The following is a 27,745-nucleotide window of genomic DNA, read 5'->3' on the forward strand; positions in this document are numbered from 1 at the left end:
AGGATATACCAGGAATACCAAAAACACAGAAGCATCAGAACACAGGAGCACCAGCACACAGGACCACCAGCAACCTGAATCCTTAGAACCTTGAGATGTTTGTAGGACATGTGATGTAATATGTTCAGGGTGACCATCAGGCAAATAGGTTTAACCATCTCTTCCCTTTATAACCTTCTTACCTTCACACAAGGATTTTAGAACTTAATGCCATTAAGGGAAACAAAAAATCCTGATATTCTGGAGCATTCAGACCCCAGACCAGTTTTGTACCTTTACACTGAGCCATTCTCCAACTCTGAGTACCCAGAGGATGTCTACAGCTCAACTGTGGCTGTTCTGCGTTGGTGGCCAATCAACACAGTCTTACTTCCCATGCTCTTTGTTATTCTGTCCCTCCTCCTGCACTGGGGGTAGTCTCTCCTTTCTTACTCTTGTCTCTGGGTCTGGACAATTGATTTGCTTTGCCAGTAGGATAAGCCAGAAATGACAGGAAGCCAGTTCTGAGGCCAAGGCTTCAGATAGCCTTCATCCTGCTCTCGGCTTCTGGGCTTGCCATGATGAGCTTCATGCCAGCTCAGGCTCTTCGGCTGCTTTGTGGAAGAGGATGAAGATGAAAGATGATGGAGAGGATGAAGGACGATGGAGAGGATGAAGGATGATGGAGCAGAGCTGCCCTTCTCGAGGTTGTCCAGCAGGCAGAGGCCTGGTCACAGTCTGGGCAAGCTGACCCCACTGGCCCTTACTGACTCCAAAGCTAGACTGAGAAGTGACTGTGCTCCAAGACACTGAATTTGGGACAGCGACAGAGTGAGTTTGTAACTGATGGTGGCAAGGTGGAAAAGAGTGCCCCATGTGGTCTTCATGTTCCCCATACATGTCTGCCCCTGTTAGCGAATACCTCCCTGCTTTAACATGTTACCTACCTCATTTATGGATGGCCACAACCCCATAGTCTCATCATACACAGTACATCAACCAGTGACATTCATTCACTTCCACTCATACTGCCACACTCATAAGAGTTCACAGGGCGCCAGTCTGTAGGTCTCCTTTTTATCAATATGTTTATTGAGCTTATAAAAATATAATAAGTTACATAAACAGAATTATATAAAATATTCACAATTAAGACTTCACTGGCTCAGGCCCTCAGACCTAGCTTGGGTGTTTACTAAATACCTTTAAGTACTGAAAAAATAATAACAGTCTCCAGACAAACATGGCAGCGTGGAGTTCCAGCATTGGTCAGCAAGAGTCACTGTGGTCTTGTTGGTTGGCAAAGCACACTGAAGCCAACCAACCCTTCCAGGATTTATTGCCATGTAAAGTAAATGACAAGGGACTGGCTCCCCTAAAGCAGCAAGCAGGGAGTCAAGGAAACAACAAGGATGCTGGCTGCCTCAGGCCTTGAAACCTAGTAGTGTGAATGGAGGGCAGCCCACACCGCTGGCTGCAGCTGCCCATTCTTCAGCACAATGACAGTTGGAGAAGAGCCTGCTGTCCTCGACCTGCTCACTCATCACGCATGACATTTACAAGTCTAATTAAGGGGAATCGCAGCGTCATTATGGAAGACCAGGGGTAAGGGACACTGCAGGGTCTCAGGAATTAAAAGGACAATTAAGCAGACATTTAACTTGCAAAATGGAGTAAATGCCTTCTTTAAAAAAAAAAAAAAAAACACTGCACAGACAGACACAGGAAAATGATCATATTAAAAATTCAGGACCTAATTATGGTCCTCTCACAGTATGGTCTATATTCAGTGGTGGGAAATGGCTTGATGGTTTTAAACACACCACTGATTGCTCTCCAAAGCCTTTGTTCAGTCATAGGCCTTGTAAAACAAAAAAACCCAACCGCCTTCTAAACCAGAGGCTTTACTGAAAGGAAGCATTCTCTGCAGTCAGCGCTCTGGGAGGGAGCCCAGCAGCCAGCTTGGCATTAACCCCCTGCCGGGGAAGTTTCCTTGGCTCCCATTTCCTGGCAGTTACAGGTGCAGTAAGAGAATATGCCAAGAGCAATGGCTGTTTATAAGCCCTGTAAACGCTCAGTCCTACAGTTGCCCTTATATGAGAATGGCGGCTGCGTTTCCCTTGACTCTCATTTTTTGTGGCCACCCACACTGTATTTACCCCATGGAGGCTCCTCTGGCCTCTTCTCTTCTGCCTCCGTGTTCTTTCACTCACCCTTTCGCTCACTGGAGCCTCAACATTCCTGACTACAGATGTGAAGACCAACCTCTCTCAGCTAAGAGAAGCTAAGTCTGGAGGAGACAGACACTTTGAATGACTCTCCCAGTGCCCAGGACCTCAGACCCCAGCTCTGTACTGCGTCTCGGGCTGCACCACCCCTCACTGGCTCAGGATGTTGTGCCTGAACTCACTCGAGCCTCACCCAGGAATCAGGCATGGTCAAACTCTGAGCAAGTCACCATTTCCTTCTCTAGATAGGACGCACGTCCCTTTGAAGCAAGACAAGCCTGACATTGTAACTGCTGTGGCTGCGAGTGGTGCTGGAGGCCAGATCTGCCCACACTTGTGACTGGACAGACACACGCCTTGTATGTCAGTGACACATGGTGAGTTCTTCCACTAGTGACTGCAAGGCTTATACCATGGTGTGTGACTGCAAACACAGGTCGAGTTACCTCTGAAACCATAGGGCATGCCAGCAAACCATGCTCTGTCTGAGGCCATGAAGGATGTGGGATGCCTGTACTTTGTAACCGTTTTACTAAAACCTTGAAGTTATTTTCTTCATTAGGATGTTCCCACTTTCAACCCCTTGAGACTCTATCACCCTTATAACTTTTGCTACTTTTTAAAAAAGCATCCCTTCATTTGCCTAGGTGATGTTTTGGTAACACGGTCTATACCATGCTCCCATCTCTCACTAAGTGCCTCCTTAAAAGACAGGATCAGATTCTTCACCTGTGTCCTTCCCACATGGTTTGGTTCATTTGAGTGCTCAATGAACTACTTAGGGCAGCCTAAGGAATACAGTGACCCACCAGGAAATGCCTTGAGTTTTGGCAGTCTGATAGCATCACTCACAGCTGTCGGTCGTGACTTCATTGGATCCCCAGCTGGTCCCAGGGAAGACAGTCCAAGACAACTCTTCAGGACGCAGCTGGGGGTGGGGAGGCAGGTGGTACAACCCCAGCCCACTCCAATATGTCTGCACACAAGGACTCCACAGCATCCAGCCGCTCGATCTGCACCAACTTTGTGAGCAGCTCTGGGATGCTGTAGCCCGCGGTGCTGATGCGGTCAAAGAGCTGCATGCCATCAGTCATGCCCCCAATCTCATCCCTCTTCAGTCCAAAGCTCTCGGCAAGGTGGCGCCATGTTTTCACGACCGCCTTCTCAGAGTTGTATGTAGAGCTGAGCATTCGGCTTGTCTTCTCAAGGCAGTCAAACGGCAACTCGGTGGGGCTGAGACCTAAGAGAGGAATTGGTCAGAATTACATGTCACAAATGGAAGCTCAATGGGAGCTCAATAGTACACATCGAGTAAGTACTCAAAGAATTAATGGAAGTCCTAAATAGTCTCTTCCAGAAAATAGAAAAGAAGGAAATATTTCCGAATCTGATATCAAAACTAGACCAAGAACAATCAATATTCTTAACAAAATATTAACAAATAGAATTGAACAATAGAACAGAGAATTATTTACTACAAGTGACATTTATTCTAGGGATGTATAGTTCTGGTTCGGTATTCAAAAGTCAACGTGACTTTGATGTTAAGTCCAGAGCTAGTACACTGCTAAAAGCTGAGGTTGGGACCAGGGCTCTGCTCACAGAGCTCAAATGTGACATCATGCCAAAGCAGAGAAGGCAGAAAAGGAAAAGTACACAGAGATTAGAAAGGAATCAAACTACCCTTGTATGCATAGACCGATCATCTATGCAGAAATTTCAAAAAATCTACTCAAAGACTGCCATGACACTGCCGTACAGAGCAACCCAAAGGAATCTCTACTGAATTATGGTATGTGAGACCAGCTTATCACTGAGTGTATACTGTATAAATCAACTTTCAAAAATATTTTTAAAACGTGTATCTTATTTCATATGGGTGTTTGCCTACAAGCATGTTTGTGCACCATGCACATACAATGTCCACAGAGACCAGAAGAGGATGCCAGACCCTCTGGAACTAGAGTTAACAGATGATCGTAAGCTGCCACATGGGTGCTGGGAACTGAATCAAGGTTCTCTGCAGAACAGCCACTGCTCTTTAGGACTGAGCCCTCTCTCCAGGCCCCAATTTGACTTTAATAATCTTGAAATAACAAAATTATAGTAAGAGAAAGCAGATTGGTGCTTGATAGGGCTGCACTAGGGGGGCTGGAGAACAGGAGATTCCCTTGTGGTGGTGGAAGGGGTCTCTGTCTACTGTGTTAACATCGACATCTTGGTTCTGATTTTATGGGTTTTGTGAGCTGTTACCATCAGGAGAAGCTTGGAGAAGTGCACCCAGGCTTTGTCCTATCACCTTACCAAGTGGTAAGAATATCACAAGCTAGATGGTAGTCCACACCTTTAATCCCAGCACTTGGGAGGCAGATGCAGGCAGATCTCTTGAGTTTAAGGTCAGCCTTGTCTACGGAGCAAGATCCAGGAAAACCAGGACTGTTACACAGAGAACTTTGTCATGGGGAGATGGGGTGGGTAGGAAAAATATTGCAATACAAAAAAACTTTAAAATAACTGGGGGACTTTGGTGGCATAATAGGATCTTGAGGAAGATGGCGCAGGTTGGGTAGGAGAAGGTAGTGAGTATTAAGGTCTTCATAGGAGCCAAGCCATACTGGCTTTAGAATCTCAGGCTTGGCTGCATCTTATTACTGTGGCATTAGGAGGCACACATGCCTGGGCTGTCAAGGAGCACCTGAGGGCACAGGCTTGAAGCTTCCACCTTACAGGACCCACTCGAGAGGGCTCTTCTTATGGTTGAAGTTTTAAATTAATTTGAAAGCCACAGTCCCGTGGGTTTGATCTTTCAAAGCCAAGACATTCTTTGGAAGAGAGAAAAGGCTTGGGGTTGCTGGAATGTAACTCCCAGACCAGACTCTTCTGGGCAGCCTACAGCACCCACCATGCCAAGCTTGATGGAGCAGGCTGACCAGGCATGCACTTCTGGAGCCATGCCAGGTTTCTGAAGGCAGCCAAGAATTATTCTTGGCCCTGAAATTCCAGCTCAGTGGTTACTCCAGGCCAAACAGAGCATCTAACCAGTCTGCCCCGGCTTAGGGCCTGCACCTCTCCCACATGGGACATGAGTGGCGGCATGTGACTCTCTTCAGTCCCAGGGTTCAATCAGGTCAGAGGTGCATGGAGAGATGCCAGCAAGGCATGAGGCTGGAAAGTCCCCTGACCTCAGCAGTGAGGAGTTTACTTCCAGGATAAATAGAAGTTAATTTAGGGCCTGGATTTTGTAGCATGTAGGAGGATTACTGACTGGAATGTTGATGCTTCTTATCCAGTTGCTTCTTACCTGCCTGCTTAAGGCAGCCTGAACTTGCTGCTCCTGTGGCTGCTCTGGAAGGAGGGAAGATCCCTCTTGCCTTGAGAAGCTCAAGAGGGAAGATAACAGCTTCTAGGCACAGCTATCCCTTACATGACAACGTTTCCATCAATGACAGAAACTCTGGATCCATAGGTCTACCTACTGATGCCATAACCACCTTTGTTTGTGTTTATACAGCTACTGTTGACCCAAAGACAAAATCTCAAACCTATGTGCTTCTTAGAACGTGTACCCATTGGCACTGACTACTGGGTGCCATCAGATGTTTCCATGATGACAATACCAACGTAGGCACAGAAATATGGGGCCCCTTCATTGTGTCCCCATCAACACATACTCTGGGCTGTTGCTTGTCCTGCAAGAGGAGCACTATGGGGTGCTTCAGGCTAAACCAGAAACCAAATTTCCTTTCCCTCCACATCAGAAGTCAGTTTATTTAGCCATTCTGACAACCTCTATCAGATATGGATGAATGTGCTCAATTCTTCACTCAGGAGCCCCTTTCCATGCGGGGCTTTGGGTCAGTGGTGTTGGGAAGATTATCGGGGGAGTGAGCCCTGAATAACTCTTTCTTTTGGTGTTGTTGTTGGTTGTTTTTTTTTGTTTAAGACAGAGTCCCTGGCAGGCCTGGACCTCACTATGTAGACCAGGCTGTCCTCAAACTCACTGAGATGTACCTGCCTCTGCCTCTCAAGTGCTGGGATATGCATTTAAAGGCATGCACTACACCTTCAGTTCTAGGATTAGATGATTCTCTAGTCCTTACCTTCAACAACACCACACACGTTGGCATACACATCCAGTATCTTTTTCCTCCGGCTCTGGATCTATAAAGAACAAGTAAAATAATGTTCATCTTCAGAAAGAGGGGAAAGACTACAAATCTTCCCGTTTGTGCTGGCTTGGTCCCATTGCCTAGATATACTTGCTGTGCTAAGGCCTTACACAGAAATAACCCAAAGTTATCAAGAGGAAGACTGTCCCTAGGTTTCCATACAACCCCTCCTTGTGTGCACCAGGGGTGCCATTTGTGTTAAAGGGGACACCAATGTTAGAGCTGCCCTTGTTATGTTTAGAAGAATGGCTACCAGATGGCCACCAGGGAAGCCATGCATGCAGCGGCTAGCAGAGCTACAGAAGCCTCTCTTTTCCAGGGCAGAAAGCACAGGGCAAAGCTAGGCAATGAGTGGCCCTGGGTGAAAGAGCCCATGCCTGTGGCAGCAGCATAGATTCCAGGTTCTCTTAGTGCACTGCACCTAGAGGACAGGACCAGGCCAGATCCAGGATCTCAGTGGGAATTTTCTTTACTGCCAACAACGTTGCCACAAGGCTTGGCTAGGTTGCCCAAGGCACAAACTAAAGAAGGACTGTATGCCGGGGCCTCAGAGCACACTCTATGCCACAGACAGCATGCTTTAGTGATAAATCCCTCTGAACATTGCTATGTAAGAGAAATATATATGTGTATGCACATGAGTTTACATTTAGTATCTCGAAGCCTACGGTTACTCAAGACTCCTATGTAAAATGTCTATTTGTATAGATCCTATTCACATCTTCCCATGTACTTTAAATCATCTTCAAGTTATTTCAACTAACACATGGACCATTATGCAAATAGTTATTGCATTGCATAGTTTACAGATCAATTACAATAAGAAGCATGCATCTTTAGTACCATTTTCTTTTTTGTATATATGTTTAATCAACTCATAGAACCCACAGATAGACACAATTGCATGTGTGTGTGTGTGTGTTTGTGTGCATGAGAGAGTGTGTAACTGCTTAGATATGCATGGTATGTTTTTGAATTTTTTTTCCTGTTCTCTGGCATTTACAATGATTTTTTTGAAACACTTTTCTCTTTTTTCTATAAGCAGTATATTTAAGATAAGATTCCTTTTTATTTTTTATTTTTTGACTTGTTGCTTTGCCTGGCATCCTAGCTGGGACCTTTAGGAGAAACAGTGCCCTAAGGAGCTTATTCAACATAAGGTGTCTTGTCTGATGGCTGTAAGTCACTGCACCAGTGTACCACAGGCAGTGTTACCAGAGCCTCACCCCAGCAGACTTGTTACTGGTCACAGACTTCTCCCTGGCCAGGTGAACTAGCGACAGCAGACATAGCTCTGGGGACCCCTGCTTGTCCGGGGCTGGCTCTTCATCACTGTCCACACTGCGACTTAGCAACTGCTCGTTCTCAGAGGAGGCATCATTCTCACTGTGGAAACAACCAGGGCACCTGTTAGTGAAGCTCCAATCCAGATAAGCTGTCCCGGCACCGACCCAGGTATGGGCAGCACAGCACACTGCCTTATTCCTTAAGCACTTACTACACATTATGAGCTCTAGGTAAGGAGACATGAGCTAAGAAAGGCACATCCTGTTTCCTGACAAACAAGCAGTTCTGGTACTGAGTGTCCTATAGATGTCTGCATGGGTTCCCAAGAAGCTGTGGATTCCGAGAGGCAGGGGAAACCACAAAGGGCTACACCTAGACATCTCTCCACCCTTTCTGACACCACAGATGCTTGGTAAAGATTCACAGAGTATGTTCTAGATTTGTGCACTTGGCCCCAGCAAGACAAGTACAACCACGGGTCTTCATGTTAAGTTATTGAGATTAGATGGCTGGAATCCAATTCATGCCAGGTTTCTAGAGTAACCAAGAACACACAAAAAAGTGCACTCTTGACTAGTGTGGCCTGTCATTAGAATGAGACTTGTGGGAGCTACAGAGAGCTCCCAACAGTGGGCAGGGAGGGTGATCATGCACCCCTCATGTGCTTCCCTCTGACTATAGCTCAGATCACACAAGACCTGGCAACCATGGGTTAGAGCTTATGCCTTTAAACCATTCAAAATAAGAGCAAAACGGTATTTTTTTTCAAAGCATTCTGCTTACTTTCTTGCTTTAGCTAAAGAACTTCAGAAAAGGGGATTGTATTTGCCACACATTATATTTGAGTGTTACTGTTAGCAGTGAAGGCCATATGCAAACACAGCCCTGGAGCCAGAATAAAGAAAAAAGAAGTTATGAAACCATCTAACAGAGCCACTTTGTCATGATGCTTGAGGGCCTAAGAGGGAGGTGGCTGGCCCACCCTCATCACTAATTATGGCAGGCAAATGGAAGTACATAATGGTATCTTTATTAAGCACCTCATGGCGTTTCCACAGATCACCACATAGCTTCCAAGACCCATTTCCAAGATCCAAGAGCTGTTTGTGGAGACAAAGGCTTATGGCCTTACCTTTTGAGCAAAAGTATAATATTTATATGTGTAAACAAGAGATATTTCCCCAAGTTCAGTCCCTCAAATTCTCAGGAGAAACTCAAGCCATGGGCACATCCTTGCCTGTTCACCATTCCCTTTTTGCTACTTTTAGGAACCAAAAGTCCTGAAAGACGGAAGGGCCAAGCTGGGACCAAATGGCATCACACCATACTTACAGCCCTGCCTCAGCCTTGGCACCTTGCATGTATGACAGGTCTCAGATCACAATTCTCAGAGTCTGAACAATGACCAGTTAGAATTAAGGTGCTGTGGAAACTAAGTCCTTTCCAAGGCCTTGAGTAGTCTCACATCTACTATCCACCTCTACCATGCAGAGATGCCTGTGTTGGGAGTATTGAGAGCACTAGAATTTTCCAAATGGGTTAATGCTCTAGGCTGGCCTTCCACAGTGCCTGGACCCGATCCAGGTAGCTGGAGTCCTTATTCTCAAGTAGGAAAGACTTGGCAGGAATTCGTGACTCATTGTGGGAAGGTCCTGTCTTGGGTCAAGAAGGAGGGTCTGGTACTCCGCTCTTCTGGAAAATGTCTTAACAACCCTTGGGAACTCTGCACTCCAGTTGCAAAGACCAACACTAGGGATATGGGGCCCTTCCCAGACTTGTCTATAAGGCCTCAGTACAGGTCCCAGCAGAAAGGAGTTTGTATGCTGTGTTGCTGGACCAAGTCCAATGGGGACAATAGGAAATGACTTCCCTCCTCAGTAGATTTTAAAACAGAGGTAAGTTCTATGACCCAATGTTCGGAAAATGTGCTAAAATGCAGCCAGGTAAATCTCTCAGAGGCTTATTACACCAGCCCTTAATAGATGGTTGACAGTCTGGGCTCTGGTTCCAGTTCTGTTGATCACTGGTGTGTGATCTTGGTCCAGTGATGGAAGTGGGGATGGCATCTTAGGGGTGTGGCAAGACCAGTCTCAGGCCTGGGGCTGGGGTTGCTGGCTTTATGTAATGTAAGCACTGCTGGCAGCTAAATAACCTGACTGGCATGTATGCATCCTGTGATTCATATTGGCTCCTCAGTTTGAAGAGAAGGGGGGAGGGCTCAGGGCATCTGGGAGATTGGGAGCAGGGCGAATGGACAAGTGGGGAATAGCAGGCAGATTTTACACCTGTCCCAGCTCCTGTGGTTAATGAGGAAACAGAAATTCAGTGCTGGTTTACATTGCCTCCTTTGGTGGGAAGCTGCTCTCTAATATTCTTGGAACATTCTTAGGCCAGGCACCAGCACCCAGTACACTCGCTGATACAGCTTGCCTGCCTGCCTGCTCAAGGACCTATAAGGACCCAGATGGTAACTCCATCCTTGGGACTGGGACTGTTCAACCTAGTAATGAGTATAGGTGAGCCCCTGTTCTACATACCTTTTGGGGGTCTTTGTGGGTGTTGCTGTCAGCTTCTGGAACTCACCATTCTCAGGGAACGTCACCACACTGTCTGTAGGAATAGAAGTTGGGGAGTTGGGGAGAGTTAGCTTGTGGCACTGAACTTGGACCTCCCTTCCCATTTCCTTTTCAGTAGACATCCTTGGTGACCAGGTCCCCACCTGGGGACAGAACAAGTGGGTACACTACCACCTCAAGGGCCCTGGAACCAGAGGTGCTCAGGAAACTGGGCTTCCAGGTTTGAGGACAAGGTGAACATACCCCACCTTCATGCTAGATATTGTTCATGGGGCAGTGTGGGCTATGTGTACAGACCTGGGGCCTCTTTTTTCTCCTCGTGTGTGTTAGCTGGGGCTTCTGCGCTCTTTCCTGGGGGACTGCTACAGCAGGCTGCTTGAAGAAAGAGAAAAAGGTTGGCATGAGCTCCCTGGCTCTCTCAGAGAAGGTGACAGAGTGTTGGGTTAGGGACATGGGTGCAGGGATGTCACCTGGAGCTGACGGCTTAGTCTTCATGATGTAGAACATGATGATGAGGACGATGGCAATGGCCATGATGAAGATCGTAGACATGGCAATAATCAGGGCGGTGGCCAGGTGTCCTTGGCCTGAGAGCTCTGCTGGCATCAAGGAGAGGAGGATAAATGGGTTTGCAGGCCCCTCCTCCAAGCCACCAGGAGAGACAATCACAGGAATGCTTTCATAGATCATTCTTGGCCTAAGGACCTGGCTCTCAAACCGTGTGTTGGCTGCTAGGTCAGGGCCACTCATCCACACTGCCAACTGGGTGTATCCACTCACGTACAGCTTCCCCCCACACTACCAACTGGGTGTATGTGCATTATACTTGGAAGAGCAGGATGCAAAAACAAGAAGTCATTCCTGGGGTGCTCACTCTTAGTGTCATTACCCTGAGATCCTGAGAGAAAGGTACAGATGAAGAGAGGCCCATGAACAAGTATCTGTCTTGGGAATTCAGGCAAAAGGCCACCCCTCCGGCTAGAGGTTACATTCCTGGTTTGGTTTTACTTGGCACCTCCTCTTCAGAGTATTAACAAGAGCCCCAGGGTAAAGAGGGCTGAACTGACCCAGCAACTCCTACTGTTTCCACTTCTGCTGGGCTGCTGCTTATTCCTGGAGCTGGTTGCTTGGTTCCCTGATGAAGCTTTGGATGTGTGGACTATCTGAAACCTTCCTACAGTTCTCCAAAATAACTAAACAGGACATCTGGTTCCCATGAAGCAAGATCCAAATGTCCTGCCAAAGAGGCAGTGGCAGGCATCTGGCACTCAGGGCCATCGGAAGGATGTGCAGAGCTGAGAGCCCATTGAGGATGGTCAGACTCCTTGATGTTATCTGGTGCGTTTATAACTGTGGGAGTGGGAGATGGGTAATTATGTCTTACTATTCTCGGTTACATGCTATTCCCGAGTGCTGGGGGAAGTGAGGTGAGTATGTCTGCATACTGTCCTCATACCTTGGGTCAAGATGTAGCAGGCTGTGTATTGACACTTTGAGGGTTCTTGAAGGTACCCCAAGACTCATGGAGACCCAACCCCAAACATGCTTAAGAATCAGATGGCAATAAAAACCATAGAGCAACTCCTCTATGAGTTTTATGAGTCTCTATGAGAAGGGATAAGTTAAACACAAGAGTTTGCACTGAGATGGCGAGGGGAGAGTGACCCTCAACCATCATTTCCATTTCTAATGAGCTAGGGAGAATAAAAGTCATTGGAAATGAGTATTAAAAGTGTAAATCACTGTTGACACTGGCTCCTGACTGTCACCTCCCACCCTGCCAAGGTGGCTGGAGTACCAGGATACCCATGAAGTAGCAATTCTATACCAAGATACTGCAGCTGATCATGCAGCAATCATGTGACTCTGTCACATTAGGGAAGTGACAAGAGGAAAGGGCTCTGTCTTCATTGTCTCCTCTCCCTCCTCACTCTCAGCTCTCTGAGTTCTGGAAGACCCAAAGCTGGATGCCTTCCTCACCTTTGTGAGCATGCTGGAAGGGAGACAAGGTGCTGCCACCGGAAGTGCTGGATGAGTGTGCTGAAACCCCAGAAGTGGCTCCCACACCTGCGAGAAGAAGAGAGAACCTCAGAGATCTGGCAAAGCATCACCTTCAAAGGCTGGAAAATAAGGCACCACAGTGAAATGAACCAACTTGGAGTTCTAGACTGTATTGCAGGGAGTGGGGCAGAGAGGAAATGTTTAAAGTTCCCTAAAGAGTACTCTGACACAGAGAGACTCTGTCACAAAAAGAAAACAAAGAAAGACAACAGAAAGAAAAGAAAATGTATCCAAAAAAAAAAAAAAAAAGAAAAATGGAAGCTGATTTGCTATCAGATAAACCACAGTACATGTTTTTTCTCTGATAAATAACTCCCTTTATGTCAAACTTGAGTTTTTCAATGGATAAAAACAATCAGGGTTGGACCACAGCTCAGCAGTAGTAGCATGCAGATGTGACCTTAGCCCTTGAACGAAAAAGGGGGTTATATTTTTCTTCTTCTTCTTCTTCTTCTTCTTCTTCTTCTTCTTCTTCTTCTTCTTCTTCTTCTTCTTCTTCTTCTTCTTCTTCTTCTCCTTCTCCTTCTCCTTCTCCTTCTCCTTCTCCTTCTCCTTCTCCTTCTCCTTCTCCTTCTCCTTCTTCCTCTCCTTCTCCTTCTCCTTCTCCTTCTTCTCTTCTTCTCCTTCTCCTTCTCCTCCTTCTCCTCCTCCTCCTCCTCCTCCTCCTCCTTCTTCTTCTCTCTCTCTCTCTCCTTCCTTCCTTCCTTCCTTCCTTCTTTCTTTCTTTCTTTCTTTCTTTCTTTCTTTCTTTCTTTCTTTCTTTCCTTCCTTCTTTCCTTCCTTCCTTCTTTCCTTCCTTCCTTTTCTCTCCGTCCCTTCTTCTCTCTCTGTCTCTGTCTCTCTCTCTGTCTCTCTCTCTCTGTCTCTCTCTCTGTCTCTCTCTCTCTGTCTCTGCTTGTTGGTTCTCAATTCTGAAGAGGTTCATATAGTAATCCTGTGCTTCTGAAAAGCAGCTGTAAGCCCAGGTGGGGTCACCAACCTCCCTGAAGTCATGTCCTTCCCACCCACCCCACCCAGCCAAGAGAATTGGCCTGGAGGGTACACAAGGGTCAGTCCACAGAACCACAGGGCTTCAGTGAGGAGTAAGCAGGGGCAGCAGTCTAACAGAGGTTCTGGGAGAAACACGGGCCTGCTGTGTGGGAAGCCTCCTGCCATCTGCCTTATGCCAGCCCAGGAACAGAAGCCCAGTCCCACTGAAGCGGAGTGTGCTGCCTAATTAGCTGACAACCTCACTAAGTACATACCCTGAGGTGGAAACTTCTAGTTCTTTGGAAAGTTAGTTATATCAAATAATGTTTTGCTGGGTCACCAGGTAAAAGGATGTCTGCTAAAGCAAACACATGAAAGACTGCTTTCCTGAAGCAGACACAGGTGAAAGGATGTTTGGATATAGAAGACATGTGAAAGGACCTAAGGTGAAGGAGAATAAATGTGACCCCACTGACAGTGGGAGATGAGCACTGAGCCTTGGATTGGTTTGCTCCGCCTTGCTATTCTTCACTAAAGACACGCATGTGTTGGTTCACCTTACATAGCATTGTTGAGCTCAACTTGTGATAATGGCCATCGAGAGAAGAAACTCGCTCAAGAACTGCTCATGAGGTTCCTGAGGCAGCTTGCTGCTTCAATGGCCCCACCTCAGGCCGGTTGGTGAGCCTGGTGGTTTCTTCAGGATTGAACTACAGCTGCCTGGTGTCTGCTTGCTGAAAGGATTGGTCTGCAGCTGCTGAGTCATATTTGGTGTTTGCTATGAGACTAAACGGCTGCCCAAGAAGACCAAGCTTGTTCCCAAAGAACTACTGCTCAACAGGTCCACTTCCTCCACACCCTAATAACTTCTCTACCACTACCTCTGCTGGGTGGTGGGCTAGAGGAGAGGTTGAACCCTTATTAAAGTAGGTTGCAAAAAAATGTATGCCTACAATACCCTGTGGAGAGAGACCAAGTGCCTCTGTTTCCATCCTTATACCTAGTTCAACACATAGTGAGACAGACAGACAAACAGGGTGGCAGTACAAAAGGCTATCACAGGCTGAGGGCAGGCTGGAGGTGGATTTCTGTGCATCTGTGAGGTGCTAAGGTACTCAGAGGGTGGCTTGTCCCTCAACATTAGACAGAAATAGCACTATAGTGTAGCCAGGAGAATAGTCACTTGCCCAGGGAGGATAAGATCTCTCCTCTTTCTGGGGGAAGACTGGAAGCTTTCTTGTGGCTGATGTTCCGCTTTTAAAGTTTATATTTGGGGGTCACTCTTAGGGAGGAACTGCTGAGGGAGTCCCTCCCCCCCCCCAGTGGTGGTCCTGTCTACATAGCTATGCTAACCTATCAAATGACAGACATTCAGGCTGTGCCCATCCCTGCTCACAGACCCCACCAAGTCTTCTGTAGATTGGCAGCTGCTCCAGCCAGCTAAGGCAAGATCCAGGGTCCTGCCATTTGTACTTCTTGTCAAGGAAACTAGCTGTCACATGTCATCAGATGGACTGTCCTGACCCAGCTTTGAATAGAATCTAATTTGCTTTCTCTAAAACAAATAGGGCACTGCAAAGAAACAGATCTGTTGGTTTGGTAAGGGGCTCAAGTGAGCTTAAGATATGTGGGCAGAGGGAGAGAAAAAAAGCCAAGGGCTCTGTCTACGGACGCCAGCAATCTCTGTCTTTTCTTGTCCCTTCTTGCTAGGACTTGCAGACCAAGGCAGTGACAGGGTTGGGGCTGGGGCGCAAACACACCCAGGCCTATGGTCTAGAAAGAAACAATGAAGGTAGCTTGGTGAGTACAGACTTATGAAATGCCCCTGTACCCGGGAGGACTGGTTACATGACATCGCCAAACACTGGTGCAGGCTGCTACTTGCTAAGGATATCTTCCCAAGCCGCAGCTGCTACCTGCTTGGACCAGCTATGCCTTGATCTGATATACTGGACATTCCCCAACCTGAACTCCTACTGGCATCAGGGGAGAGTCCAGGCTACATAGGCTGCAGGAGTTGCCAGGTACTCTCCAGCCAAGGATGCTCTGCTGACTACATGAGAGATGGTGAGTAGGGATGAGGTATGGCGAGAAGGTAGACCTCTCCAAGCCAGAGGCTGGAGCCAAACACCTGTAGGCATCCTACCACCAAACCCTTCAGGTCCTCATGACCTCCATCCCATCTTTTCCCTGTGGTAGACCTCAGGGTCCTTCCAGAATCTGTAGGGAGGCAGACGTTTCCCTCGGGGGGGATCCTGAAGCAGATGCTGAAACCTATGCTGCGTGCAGACGGAGCAGAATTACAGGGATCCAGCCAGGCCTGCAGGCCATGCAGGTTCTAAAGGCAGCAACCCATGAGCTGCCAGTAGGCTTCTCAGAATCAGAGCTGGCAAGAGAGAATGGAGCTGCTATTTCAGCAAAGACCGAGCTGAGGCGACTCAGAGCAAATAAATGCATGGGTGCCTGAATCAGATGTTCTCAGCGACAGTTCTGTTTCAGGCAGGTGGAAGGAATGTTCTTAATGTAACACAATTAAAAACAAATTCAATAGGACTGCTCTGAGTACAGTAAGTAAAACACACACACAAACACCACCATCACCACCACCAAAACAAAACAAAACCCCACATCTTATTTGGTCTTTTTTGTTCCCAATTCAGTGTCCTCCGCTTCCACACAAGGGAGGCATGATGTGAGCAGAGCAAGCTCCCAGCCCTGCCCATCCCTAAGCTGAAAGGTATGCTCAACTGCCTACCCATCATTACACACCATAGAGAACAGTGGGGCAGTCAGACCCCCAGAAGACCAAGTAGAAGAAGCAGTGTGGTATGAGACTAGGCAATGGGGCACCTGCAGGCCTCGGTAGACAGAGTCAGGCCCCTGGTAATGACTTCAGGATGCTCTTGTCGTTCCACAGAATGCTTGGGAAATTCCCCCAGAGAAGACAGACACCTGCTCTCCATTATCCCAAACCCTTGAAACATACACACCAGAGTTATAGATGCATGCACGCTAATCTTATGAACACACTATATCATGTAAAGTAAAGTGTGTATGACCTATGTTTTGGCAAAACTTGGAGAGAGAGAGAGACAGAGACAGAGACAGAGACAGAGACGGGGGGGGGGAGCCAGCACAGAGTGCTCGGCTATTGCTACTCTTCACTGCACACCTTTCACAAGCCATGGGTCTATAAACTATCCTACCTTACAAGGAACATGGGTGGGCATAGAAGATGCATCAGAATCCACATGTCGCATCATGGAAGCACTGCTATAGCACACATTCCCAAGAGCAGCATACTAGGCTCCTTGCAGACACATTCTCCGGGATCAGGTTGTACTCTGGTCTGATACTGACTGACTCTTCACTATCAAGATGTCTGGCAGCTAGGAATATCCCACACTACCTATGTCCTCATGTGGTCATTTGCTCCACCATGGCAATCTCTCTGAATAGTCAACTGCAGATGACATGAGTGATAGCACCTGGTAAGGATGAACGTTCCAGAAAATGGGTAGAGGTCTTTACTCAAGGTCCATCACTAGACTAGACCAGACGGTAGGGACAGATGTGTCTAGTTCACTCTGAATTGCCAGTCTAGCTGCGGCTCAGCTCACCTTCCTCAGGGACTTAGTGAGCTGTAAGCACCAGGCTTAGTGGAGTTATACCTCTGTTCAAAGAGATGATGGCATATAAGGGGCCTTTGAAGTTGTTAATCCACACAATTTATAAATGTGCCAGTACGTATTAGAGGCTGGCTGGCATTCTCTATAGAGTGTAAACAGTTTGGATTTTTTCAGAGTGATTTGACTATTAGAGTTGTCAAGGCAGTGCCCCTCAGCCCTGGCATTGGCCACACACCACACACCCTGGCGGTGGATCTGTGAGTGATGGGTGGGGTTGTCAGATACTCACTAGTTGCTAGAAGTGAGAGCAGAACGTAGCCTTTGCTTCTGCCCAGACATGCTCGGCAGGAATCTGCTCCTCACCCGATCCTTGGTGCTATGTGGCATGTTCTGGTGTGATCAGACACATGGGATAGCCTGGTGTGAATAGTCGCCCGTGGCACTTTACAGAAACAACTGGGTCCATGCTCTGGGAGGCCAGGGTTTCCTATTTATGTTCTAAGGCTCACATGAGCAGTCTTTGGCTCACTGTATGCCATAGTCCAGTCATTTCACTGTGTGTTCCTTCTTAAGAGAACACTCTATTCTTGACTTAACTCATGGGTCTTAACCACTGACACATGATTTAAAAAAAAAAAAAAAGACTATAGAACAGGCGTCATGACTGTTACTGCCACAACACAGTACTTCTAGTGTGTTAAGTCCGTGTCCCCTCTAACTACTCTGTCCCAGATGAGCTGTTGGGAGTGCAGGGCTGCTGATATGTGTCTGAGGCTGCTGCTCACCACACTGACTATGTCACCAGCACTTACATGGGTATTTCCCACACACTGCCTGTACAGTCCCATGTGTCCTCACGGAGATCTTGTCACACAAAGTCTTAGAGGAAACTGAGGTCCAGAGAAGGAGATCGCTTCCTTAGGGGTGGAAACTCTCAGTGGAAACCACATGGGATGCACACCTTTCTCCATTCCCGACTTCCTGCCTCCCTCTAAACATAGGCTCCGTATACTTAGCTGCCCCGGCACCTGCGTTCTTAGGACAACATGGGAGAAAGGAAATTGTAGCAGAAGCATCTTGCTCAAGTGCACCTTGCTCTTTGGTTTACTGAAAAAAACAAACCAAAGGGCTTTGTATGTCCTTTTGGTCTAATGTGGACTCACCAGTGTGCTGTGACAGCAGATGGCAAAGAAGAATAAAGGCCTGAAGCTCTCCCAGTGGGGCTGGTACTGGCTGGAGGGGAGGGGCTTTGCTTCAGGGCTTTGGGCAGAGGCTGTACACAGCTCAGCTGCTGACAAGTTCAGTGTAGGGAAGACACCAGTTGTATCTGCCTAGTTTTGATGTATTGTCAACCCTAGTATGTGTGGGTATTGTCTCAGTTATATGGTAGAGAAAGCAGACACTAAAGTGGTTCCAAAAACCTTACTGTCTCTATGCTTTAATGGAGATGACCATCAGCCCAAAGGCCCAACTGACCTGCCACCCAGCAGCCCAGCCACCCAGGAGCAGGGACATTTTATTCTACTTTATGAGTAAACGCGTGTCACTTTCTTGTCCCTCCCGAGAGCCTTCTGGTGGCCTGTGTTGTGGCAATGCAGTAGCACTCTTATGACACGAGTGTGGAAAGGCTTGGTGAGCATGAACTCACCTTGCTGGGCAAGCCTGTGGTGGCAGGGATGGAGCCAGAGCTCCACAAGGCAGGATAAACACTCTAACAAAGGCAGAAAGGTTCTGGAGCTGGGGCCTTTAACCTACACCCAATGTCAGACCCGCAGACTCCAAGGCAGGCTCAGAAATGGATGCTGTCTCAAGCATTTCATGGGAGGGCGATAAGAATCCTATTCCTCTGCTCATTGCTCAGAGAGGCGGCAGATTCTTGGAGAATGCCAACACAGGCTCAGTCATGCGGATGGGGAGAACGATTGGTACCCCGACCCCTGTGTTTCCTGCTGAGGAGACCCTCAAGCGGATTCAGGCATGTAGCTGGACTGGCTGTCCCGCACCTGGCCATCTGCCTGCTCAGCTCCGCTGGGCATGTAGCTGCAATACCACGTGCCCCAGGGTCCTTGACTCAGAGTACCAGGAATGACAACTTGGTTCTACGCGGCCCAGGAAATCCACCGTTCAGGAAGAGGTGCAGCCTAGGCTACCAGCCAGGGATTTCAAGATCCCGACAAAGATGAGGTTTGGCTTTCCTACGGTGGGGCTGTGGACAACACTGAGCATGTGGGTCAACTCGTTTCACCCGGCTACCATTCTAGGTAATCTCCCTAGTCACAATGCACTCTGGGTAATGGTCGAGAAAGATAGGTTCTGAAGGAGGCTCAGACCCACTGAAGGAGTGCTCATCCTACCCATCTGTCACAGACTGGTTTCTGGGCTGGGCAAGATGCCTAGAGACCGGCTTGAGAGGTCCCAGAGCCAAGACTGGAGGTAGTCTTGCTGGACTGTAAAAGCCTACAATGAAGCCTTCCTGGGACCTAGCTTATCCCTTAAGCAATGAAGGGATAAGGGATGCATTGAATTTTTTTTTTCTCTAGGAGTCAGGGACTCTGCTTGCTTACCCCACACTGGATGCTCTTCTGACTAGCCAGGCATCTAGGGAAGAATATGTATCTCTGGGACAGCCCCTGAAGACAGCTAACTGCTTTCCTGCCGGGTGCCATAGGCAAAGGACCTTTCCTGCTGGGTGGTGTGGTCCTGAGATCCTCCACTGAGGCAAGAGCCTCATCCCAGAATTATCAGGCCCTTGATTCATGTAGATCCCCTGACAGAAGATACATTAGCAGGCAGCTGACTTTACCACAGGTCAGGCTGGCAGCCAGGAGCCCCAGGGCCTCCTCCACTTTGTAAATTAATTAGCATATGATGGGTAAGAAGTTCAATTTTAAACACATGCAAATCTATTCCAATTGCCAAACTAGCTAGAAGGCAGAGAATGGCCTGGCCTTCTGATTCTCCAACTCCTGCCTTCAGGCATCCTGGCCAGTCACGTGATCATCGTTCCTGTAGCGTGGAGAGATGAGGCTATTGGTCATCCTTCATCCTACCTCCATTCAGCAGATCTGAGTTGCTCACTAACACATCTTTAGTAAGCTTGACATTTGGATGCAGGCCCCAGCTTCAGAACACCCCAACATTTATTAGGCCATGTGGCAAAGTCCAAGAAACCACACATCCTTTTGGAACAGAAGGAGACCCTTCCCCACAAATGAAAGATCGTAGGTAAGACCAGAAAAGAAGCAGCCCCATGGAGGGTTATAAACTTAGGAAGGTGATAGTTTATGTGTAAGTTTTGGAAACTATTCAATTTCTTGATAACTTGTGAGTATTTCTACATTTCTCACAGTCATGCGTGATGCTACGTAGACACGAGAGCTTCAAGTCACTTCGCACTTGATTGTACTTCCAAAATATCTTTTTATCTGCAGCTCCCTTAGCTTTCTTAAAGGTCACAGAAGGTGAGTGGGTGCAGTCTTAAGGTCTCTTTCTCTCTATGACAGATCATACAGTTAAGTGACTTGTCTGAGGTACTGCTGATAGTCTTAACATCTCTCCAAAAATCTGGCCCACAGCAAAGCCTATCCCCTGCTTATACCTTTGTTGTGTTGTTCTTTATAAAAAGATTTTATTTTTATTGTATATGTGTGTGTGTGTTGCTTATAAAGGCCAGATCTCCTTGAGCCGGATGGTTGTTAGCCCCCTGAGATGGGTGCTTGGAACTGAATGGCTGCCTCTGCAAGAGAATCCAGTGCTGTCCATGGCTGAGCTGCCTCCATCGCCAGCCCCTACTATGCTAATCTTACCTAGGCCTTGGAATTGGCTTCCTTCTACACCAGTACTAAAAAGACTGGAACTTTTGTTGGTCCTGACAGCTGGAACTAATAATACACCATGAGGTCACTTAGGACTTAAGAATGCTATCCTACTGTGTGTTCAGCCCCACCATGAGGTCACTTAGGACTTAAGAATGCTATCCTACTGTGTGTTCAGCCCGTTTATTTAACCTGATTGTAAGAACAGTGTGACAACCAACCTTACCATGTCTTAGATTTCCCTGTGTAGTCAATATTCACAACCAAAGACAATACATAGCTGTAATCTTCCATGCCCCCGACCCAAGAGTAATAATGCATCTGTAGTGACTATGAGTGTTATGATAATAAATGCCCAAATCAGCAAATAGGCTGGAAACAACCTTATGGAACATGTCCACCATAAATACTGGCTACAACATGGATACAGGTCGATAGGTCTGTCTGCAGTGACACATGTAGTCACGTTTGTTATATGGGACAGTTGGAGTCAGTGACTGAATCCCTTGTAAAACTCTGTCAAACGTTTCTGTAGAGTTTCCCTCATCCCTTCCGTATGTGATGCTTTCTGTGCTGCTCAATACAAGAGAGAATGAAGCCCTTTGTTAGGGACACACACACAGCCACAGGGACAGACAGACAGATTCACAAGACAGCCTTCAGGCAGGCATAGATTCAGGCTCGTACAATAGACAGACAGGAGCGGAATTCAGATCTGGGCTTGTTCTCGGTAAGATTACTCCAAGGGGAAGTTCTTTGATTTCTTTTCCTTAACGCAACACTGCCACATTCTGGGCACCGTGGGGTCATTACTAATGCACTTAAGAGAGATAGTGGTTCTGGTGAAGGGCTGAGTACTCACATTCCTTGGTGTTGGGAGGTGCCAAGAGACAGGAGTAGCAGACCATGCCATAGATGTTCCTGGGTCTGTTTTCCAGCATGTAGTAGCTACAGGAGGCAAGATAAGACACAGGAAAGGCAAATGAGTGGGAGACACTGCACAGCACACCCTGGATGTCACTAGGCCATGACTGAAACCAGGCATGAGAAAACTTGGTAGAAACTGAGGACTTGAGAGGCCACTAGCCCTCAGGACCCCCTCAATTCCTTGGGGGGATGTTTAGTATGCCCTAAAGTGGAATATTCTGTTTTACTGAACTAAGATGATTTGGGACCTGTCTCTCTCTCTCTCTCTCTCTCTCTCTCCCCCGCCCTCTTTCCCTCCCTCCCCCACCTCTTTCTTTCTTTCCTAAAGGGTTTGTTTAACACATGTGTGCTTGTGTGTGTGTGTGTGTGTGTGTGTGTGTGTGTGTGTGAGTGTGTACAACTGTCATGAAGGCTTTCAGAGGAAGTACCTATGCACCACCACATGTGGGCACCAGTGAGCTCCCTGTGTCTCTTCCTATCACTGTCACCCTGCCTAAGTTGGTGGGGTTGCTTGCAAAATGCCTATTCGGGATCTTTGGGACGCCACAATTGCCTGAGTGGATGACAGTGACAGAGTCAGAAAATAACTACATTGGCCACACAGGTCACTGCAGGTAGCCTTGGAGATGACCCTCTCCCCAGAGAAACCAGGTACTGATACAATGAACTGCCCCGGGGCTAAAGACATCTGTGTAACTATTGAGTTTGTCTGCAGTTGTACTTGGAGGAAAGGGTGAATACTCAGAGTAGCTGCTGCTTCCAGTCCTTTAAACCCAAACAGGATTCTGGCTACGTCTCACACGGCACCCCTTAAAGGATCCAGCCCTCAGCAGCTGCCGCGTCCCTCCTGTAGTGATTCTCTTTGACATTTTGACTCATATCTTGGTGTGAGCCATTTTCCATAAACAAGCATTGCACGGCGACCGTGAGGCCACTTATCACATTGTGAGAAGTCTAATTAAATAAAGGAAGCTGGTGTCAGTTATTAGAACTCATGAGATGAGAAGCCATCTCTGCTGGTGGATCCAACTGCAATTGTTTCCTAACTTCTTTCTCAGTAGCTGTTTACCATGAAGGCCCTCCAGATGGCTGTGGGTGGTAAGATGAGACTCTCCTTGGGGGAGGGTGGGCTGGGACACTCTGGACCCCAGCCTGCCTGAGTGTCCCAGCCCGCCTGAGCTTGGACCATTACCAGTAACATCAGGGTTGTAATTGCTTACCCTTCCTCAAAGCCTTTTATCCTCAGATCCCTGAGCATCTCGCAAACATTAATTAACCAATCTCAAAAACACCCTTGGAGAAGCCACAACAGTTTAACTGTTAAGCCTTCTGGAGAAAGCTCCCAAACACACCCTCTGGCCCCCTAAGAAGCCATCTTTGTCAGTGAAGCAATGGATTACACATAGACAATGGAGGATCTACCCATGGGTAATCCCCAGTTGTCCATTCAGCTCTGCTTACAGCTTTCTAACATCTCCCAAGCCCACACCATTTCTCTCTCCCATCTCATTAAACCAGGTGCTGGGGGCCAACAAGGATAAGCCTTGTTCATACCTCTTGCCGGGCACTAAGGAAGGACAATTGTTGGTGAATATTGACTGGGCAAATCAATGAATGCCACTGTGTTCTGCTCCACAGTTCAGAGTGCTGAGCTGAGGAAAGCTCTAATACTAGGTCACACATGCCTTTAAAGGCAGCAAAGCCAGAGTCTTGAATGTCCCGGTTATGTCTGGATATCAGGCTCTGTCACAGGTAAGGCTCCGGAGGCACACAGAGGAGAGGTGTGGACCATCTGGCCTTGATGACGTGCTACACACTCAAGATCTGGGTATTTAGCACCTGGGCAAGGCCTACAGGCTGCTCAGTCAAGGGTTGCTGTCTGTGCTGAGGTAGCCTTTTCTTGGCATGCAGGTAGGTACTTGCTGCTGTAGGTTGACCAGTAGTCCCATCTAGGTGTCTCTTGCTGATTCCCCCAGGGGGCTCTGAATGTTTCCATCTCCATGCTCTTGCCCTGGCCCTGACTGTGCACTTGACCAAGCAGTACAAAGTTACTTAATGAAGGAACACTGCTGAGCAGGTTGCTGGTTTTTATTTTATGTGTGTGGGTCTTGGGTTTGCCTGCTTTGTTTGTGTAGCACATGCATTACTGGTGCCGTCGGAGGTCAGGAGAAGAAGTCATATCCCCTAAGCCTGGAGTTACAGTTTTCCATGGAGATGCTGGGAATCAAACCCAGAACCTTTGGAAAGGCAGCCAGTGCTCTTATTTGCCGAGCCATCTCTCCAGCCCTGCTATAGACATTTTTAAAGGATGGGTTGGCTCTAAGAATCTGTTTAGAAGTTGCATGGTCTACCTGGCACACGTGTCAAATGCCTCCAGACATACAACCGTGTTCTAGCATGTATTGCTGGAAGAATTTGTGTGCGTGTTTTGTTATGTATATGTTCCTGTGTATGTGCACACATTTGTATGCAGTGCGTAAGTAAATGTATAGTGACCAGAGGTCAATATCTGGTTCCTTAGTTGGTCTGCTTTCTGCCTTATTGTTAAAGACAGGGTCTTTCACTGAGCTCATTGATTCAATGAGACTGCTTAGCTAATGAGCTGAGTGGCTCCTCCTGTCTCTGTGATGCGTATGACCACTTCTGGCTTTTATGTGCATGTTGGCGATTTGAATTCAGATCTTCATGCTGTACAGCAGGCACTGGATGAGCCATCTCTCCAGCCCAGAGAACATTTTAAACATTTTCTTTCAGCACTAACCTAAACGAACAAAAGTTTGGCATTTAGAGTTCTGTCCACAGCTAGAGGAGAGTGGAGAGCACTGGCCTATCTTCGGCTCTCCCAGAGCTCCTCCAGTCTGAAGTGTTCATTGAACACCTGTGGCCCAGCAAGGGTCAAGGCCATTTATCTTCCTGTAAACATGTGATCCCTTACTCGTTCATTCTTAATTTGATTTCCTCTACAGATGCTCCTGGCCTTAACCGTGAGGTTGCATTCTGATAAGATTGTAAGCTAAAGAAATTGTTAAAGAGAAAATGCGTTCAGTGCACCCAGCTCTCTACTTAGCTGGTGGAGCAGGCTCAGAACACACATCTTTGCCTACAGTTAGGTTGCATCTGCTAACATAAAAACCTACTTCCTAATAAAGCTTGTCTCATGTAAGTTCTGCTCTGGAGGTGAAAGGCAGATTGGCTGCATGGGAGGACTCGCTACTAACTTTGGGTTAAGCCAGGCTGAAGTGATGTTTCTCCTTAATGAGTAGAGCCATCATAATTTGTGGGGTGGAGGGGAGCTAAGCTGAGCCACTGTGAGCTGGGCACTACCTCAAGCATTCTCTCCTTCTCTCTTTCTCTTTTCTGCTTTTTTCTGCCCTAAATTATCTAATCAGGGCAAAAGTCAGTTTAAACAAGGATCTAAGCATTCAGGCTGACATCCTCTAAGATGGTAGGAAAGGATTTCCCCCTTCAGATTCCTGTTTCATATCACCTAAGATTACAGTGGATGTTCTGGATCATGAGACACCTACACCCTTCAACCAGTGACCTGAAGATTCCTTTCCACAGCCTGCCAAGCCCATGGGCAGTTAGTTGCTAAGCCTCTTCTGTAAAAGCAGTGGCTGGTATAGAACTGGCTGCAGGAGCTACCCAGGGCAGGGGATGCCAAGGCGGGGGAGGTTATGAAATCTAACCCCTTCCCTGCTGCCATGTCCGTGCCTCCTGTTGTCTCCCACACAGACCTTTCATAACAGGAAAGCCCCGTGTGCTGCTATTGTTCAGTGACTGTCTGGGCCACATGTGCGTACAGAGCAGAGAAAGGGAGCCAGTACCCGCCAAACCACAAGGTGGGGAGAGGGCCAGCTCTCAGCCTTAAAAAGACAAACACCAGGTAAATCTACATCCTGGCTCATAACCACATGGGTTCATGGAGCTAATCTGCCCAGCCTGCCAAAATGCCCCCATGGTCTTCTGTGACAGCATGAGAACCTCATTTTGTTCTGTAAGTTTAGGGCACGCAACAGGAAGTGGGTCCTGCTCCTGTGGCACTTGAGACCCCGAGTGAAGAAGTCGTGGTTCTAAGAGGAACTAGGGAAGTGGACCCTTTCTCTTTAGAGGCTTCAGGGTCAGGAATGACTGACTTAGCAGATATATCTCTCTGCAAGCTAAATGGGGAACTGACTACCTATAAACCTACTCCACGTTTGTAGAGTGATGTAATGCATGCCGGGACAGGGATAAACATAGGCCCCCTCTCTCGCTCCCAAACCTCGATCTGTCCCAGGTATTGAAGATAAAGTTACTGTTGCACAGAACAGAAGGAGAACTTAAGATTTCAGGGTGGGAACATGACTCTGGAATCCGTACAGCCCCAGCACTCATTCTGTAAATGGCATCTGCTTGAAGCGTCTAAAGAAAGCAGGCTCACTACTGTTGTTAACTGTTTTGGGGATTGGATGCTTTCTGGTAAATATCGGGACCAGGAAAATTGTCTCCATGGCTCTCTAGTCAGCTCTTAAGCACTAGCTGCCATCTGACTTGAGCCGTACAGTCACTGTATGGTCCCAGGCATGTCTGTTTTAGCTAAAAGGTCTCTGTAGCTCTACCTGGTAGTGGAGCAGCTGCATACAGTCACTGCCCCTTTTCGATAATCTGGAACAGGATGACAATTGCTTTATGGACCCCTGATGGGGTGCTGTCACGGGGCTCTCCTACAGTCGCTGGAGAGCTAGGCATGTGGGTCCGGGAGCTTCAGCATGCACTGGCCCATGCTCCCTGCTCTGTGAGGCTGCTTCTTGGATCCCATCTGGACCAATGGCTCTAGTGTGACTAATACTCATCACTCACATTGAATCTCACACCTCTCCAACCATCCACATGGGTGAGTTTGGTCTGGGTGTCCCACAGATGTTTATTACGTCTGGCCACCACCTGTCTCCACATCCCCACCAAATCCTTCTTCCTCCTGTATTTGACATTTCAACATATGTAACTATCCACACCGGCACAGGGAGGGCAAACACCAGTGAGTCTTCTGCACCTATTCTTCACCTTGCGCCCCCATCTAGCTGCTGGGCATCCCTGAGACTCTTGCCACCCCAGGGCCTCTGTCCCAGATCCTCTGCTCTCCATACTGAGGTCCTTGCTCCCTAGGTCCCAGGCTATTCACTCCTCAGCCATTTCCCTTGACGCTGTCAAAAGGATCCTGCTGCCACTGAGCCCTGTTGCATCCTTCCCTGACTTGGCCTTCTGCGTGGGGACCTGCATCAGTTAGTTTGGTGCTGGTTGCTAGAATGCTTCCATCTGGCTCCACCAGCCTCTAGCATCTCCACACATCCTGGTGTGAACTCCTCACGGAGGCCATGGGAACCAGAGGACCAGGCCCTGAAGATGCTTGCTGCTTCCCAGGAAAAGAAATAATCCAGCTATCACATGGCTCATAAACGGTGTTTACACAGAAGGTTCTTTCCCTCCAAAGGACGCACAATGGGATGGGTGTGCCTTACGCGGGTGACTGCCAGGTGCTCTGCATTTTGTTGTGTATCATAAGTTTGAACCAAGAAAAAAACCAATCTAAAGCCAATGAATACATGAATTCATCAAAATCAGCGGCAAGCCTAGGGTCTCTCAGTGGTGCTTATACAGGTATATGGGGACCCATATTAGAGACCATTCTGGTTCTAATGCTGCTGCTGTTTTTTGGGGAGTCCCACAACCCAATACCTGCAACAATTATGCAAAAAGAAACACATTTTTTTTTCTCATCTTTTCAAAGGAAGTAGTCTACCGCCCTCTCCATTTAGACGGCTCTGCTCTTGAGCATACGGAAGGATAAGGTGACAAGATGAGGTTCTACTGTTTCACAGATTCGCTAGGCAAATACATTTGAATCATGTCAGTGACCTGAACATGATTGCCTGGCAAATATTTGGATACCTGAGTCTGTAGCTCAGGAGGTGGCCTGAGCTGAAGATAGAACTCTGGGAAACTGGGGTGGGTGTCACCATTGTCACAGGCAGTGAGGGACGCTGTGAAATACGATACTTCTCTATAATGAAATTGAACTCTCCGTGTGTGTGTGTGTGTGTGTGTGTGTGTGTGTGTGTGTGT

General features: G+C 47.6%; 1 protein-coding gene across 5 annotated transcripts in view; it reads right to left on the bottom strand.

Annotated features, from left to right (window-relative positions):
• Nucleotides 1–1,042: 1,042 nt before the first annotated feature.
• Nucleotides 1,043–27,745, bottom strand: part of Edar (ectodysplasin-A receptor) — a 74,917-nt gene continuing 48,214 nt past the window's right edge. For 2 of the 5 annotated variants that reach the window (XM_006513206.4, XM_030244869.1), the window contains 8 exons: nucleotides 21,576–21,661; nucleotides 12,220–12,306; nucleotides 10,710–10,835; nucleotides 10,537–10,611; nucleotides 10,201–10,273; nucleotides 7,603–7,762; nucleotides 6,308–6,368; nucleotides 1,043–3,447 (listed from right to left, as the gene is read on the bottom strand). In XM_006513206.4, the coding sequence (XP_006513269.1) occupies nucleotides 3,125–3,447; nucleotides 6,308–6,368; nucleotides 7,603–7,762; nucleotides 10,201–10,273; nucleotides 10,537–10,611; nucleotides 10,710–10,835; nucleotides 12,220–12,306; nucleotides 21,576–21,661 (991 nt within the window). In that variant the 3' untranslated portion in view covers nucleotides 1,043–3,124. Of the gene's footprint in view, nucleotides 3,448–6,307; nucleotides 6,369–7,602; nucleotides 7,763–10,200; nucleotides 10,274–10,536; nucleotides 10,615–10,709; nucleotides 10,839–12,219; nucleotides 12,307–21,575; nucleotides 21,662–27,745 lie in introns of all 5 variants that reach the window. The other 3 variants (XM_006513204.4, XM_006513205.4, NM_010100.3) reach the window with 3 other exon arrangements.

Source organism: Mus musculus, chromosome 10 (genome assembly GCF_000001635.26).
Source record: "Mus musculus strain C57BL/6J chromosome 10, GRCm38.p6 C57BL/6J".
Taxonomy (NCBI): Eukaryota; Metazoa; Chordata; class Mammalia; order Rodentia; family Muridae; genus Mus; species Mus musculus.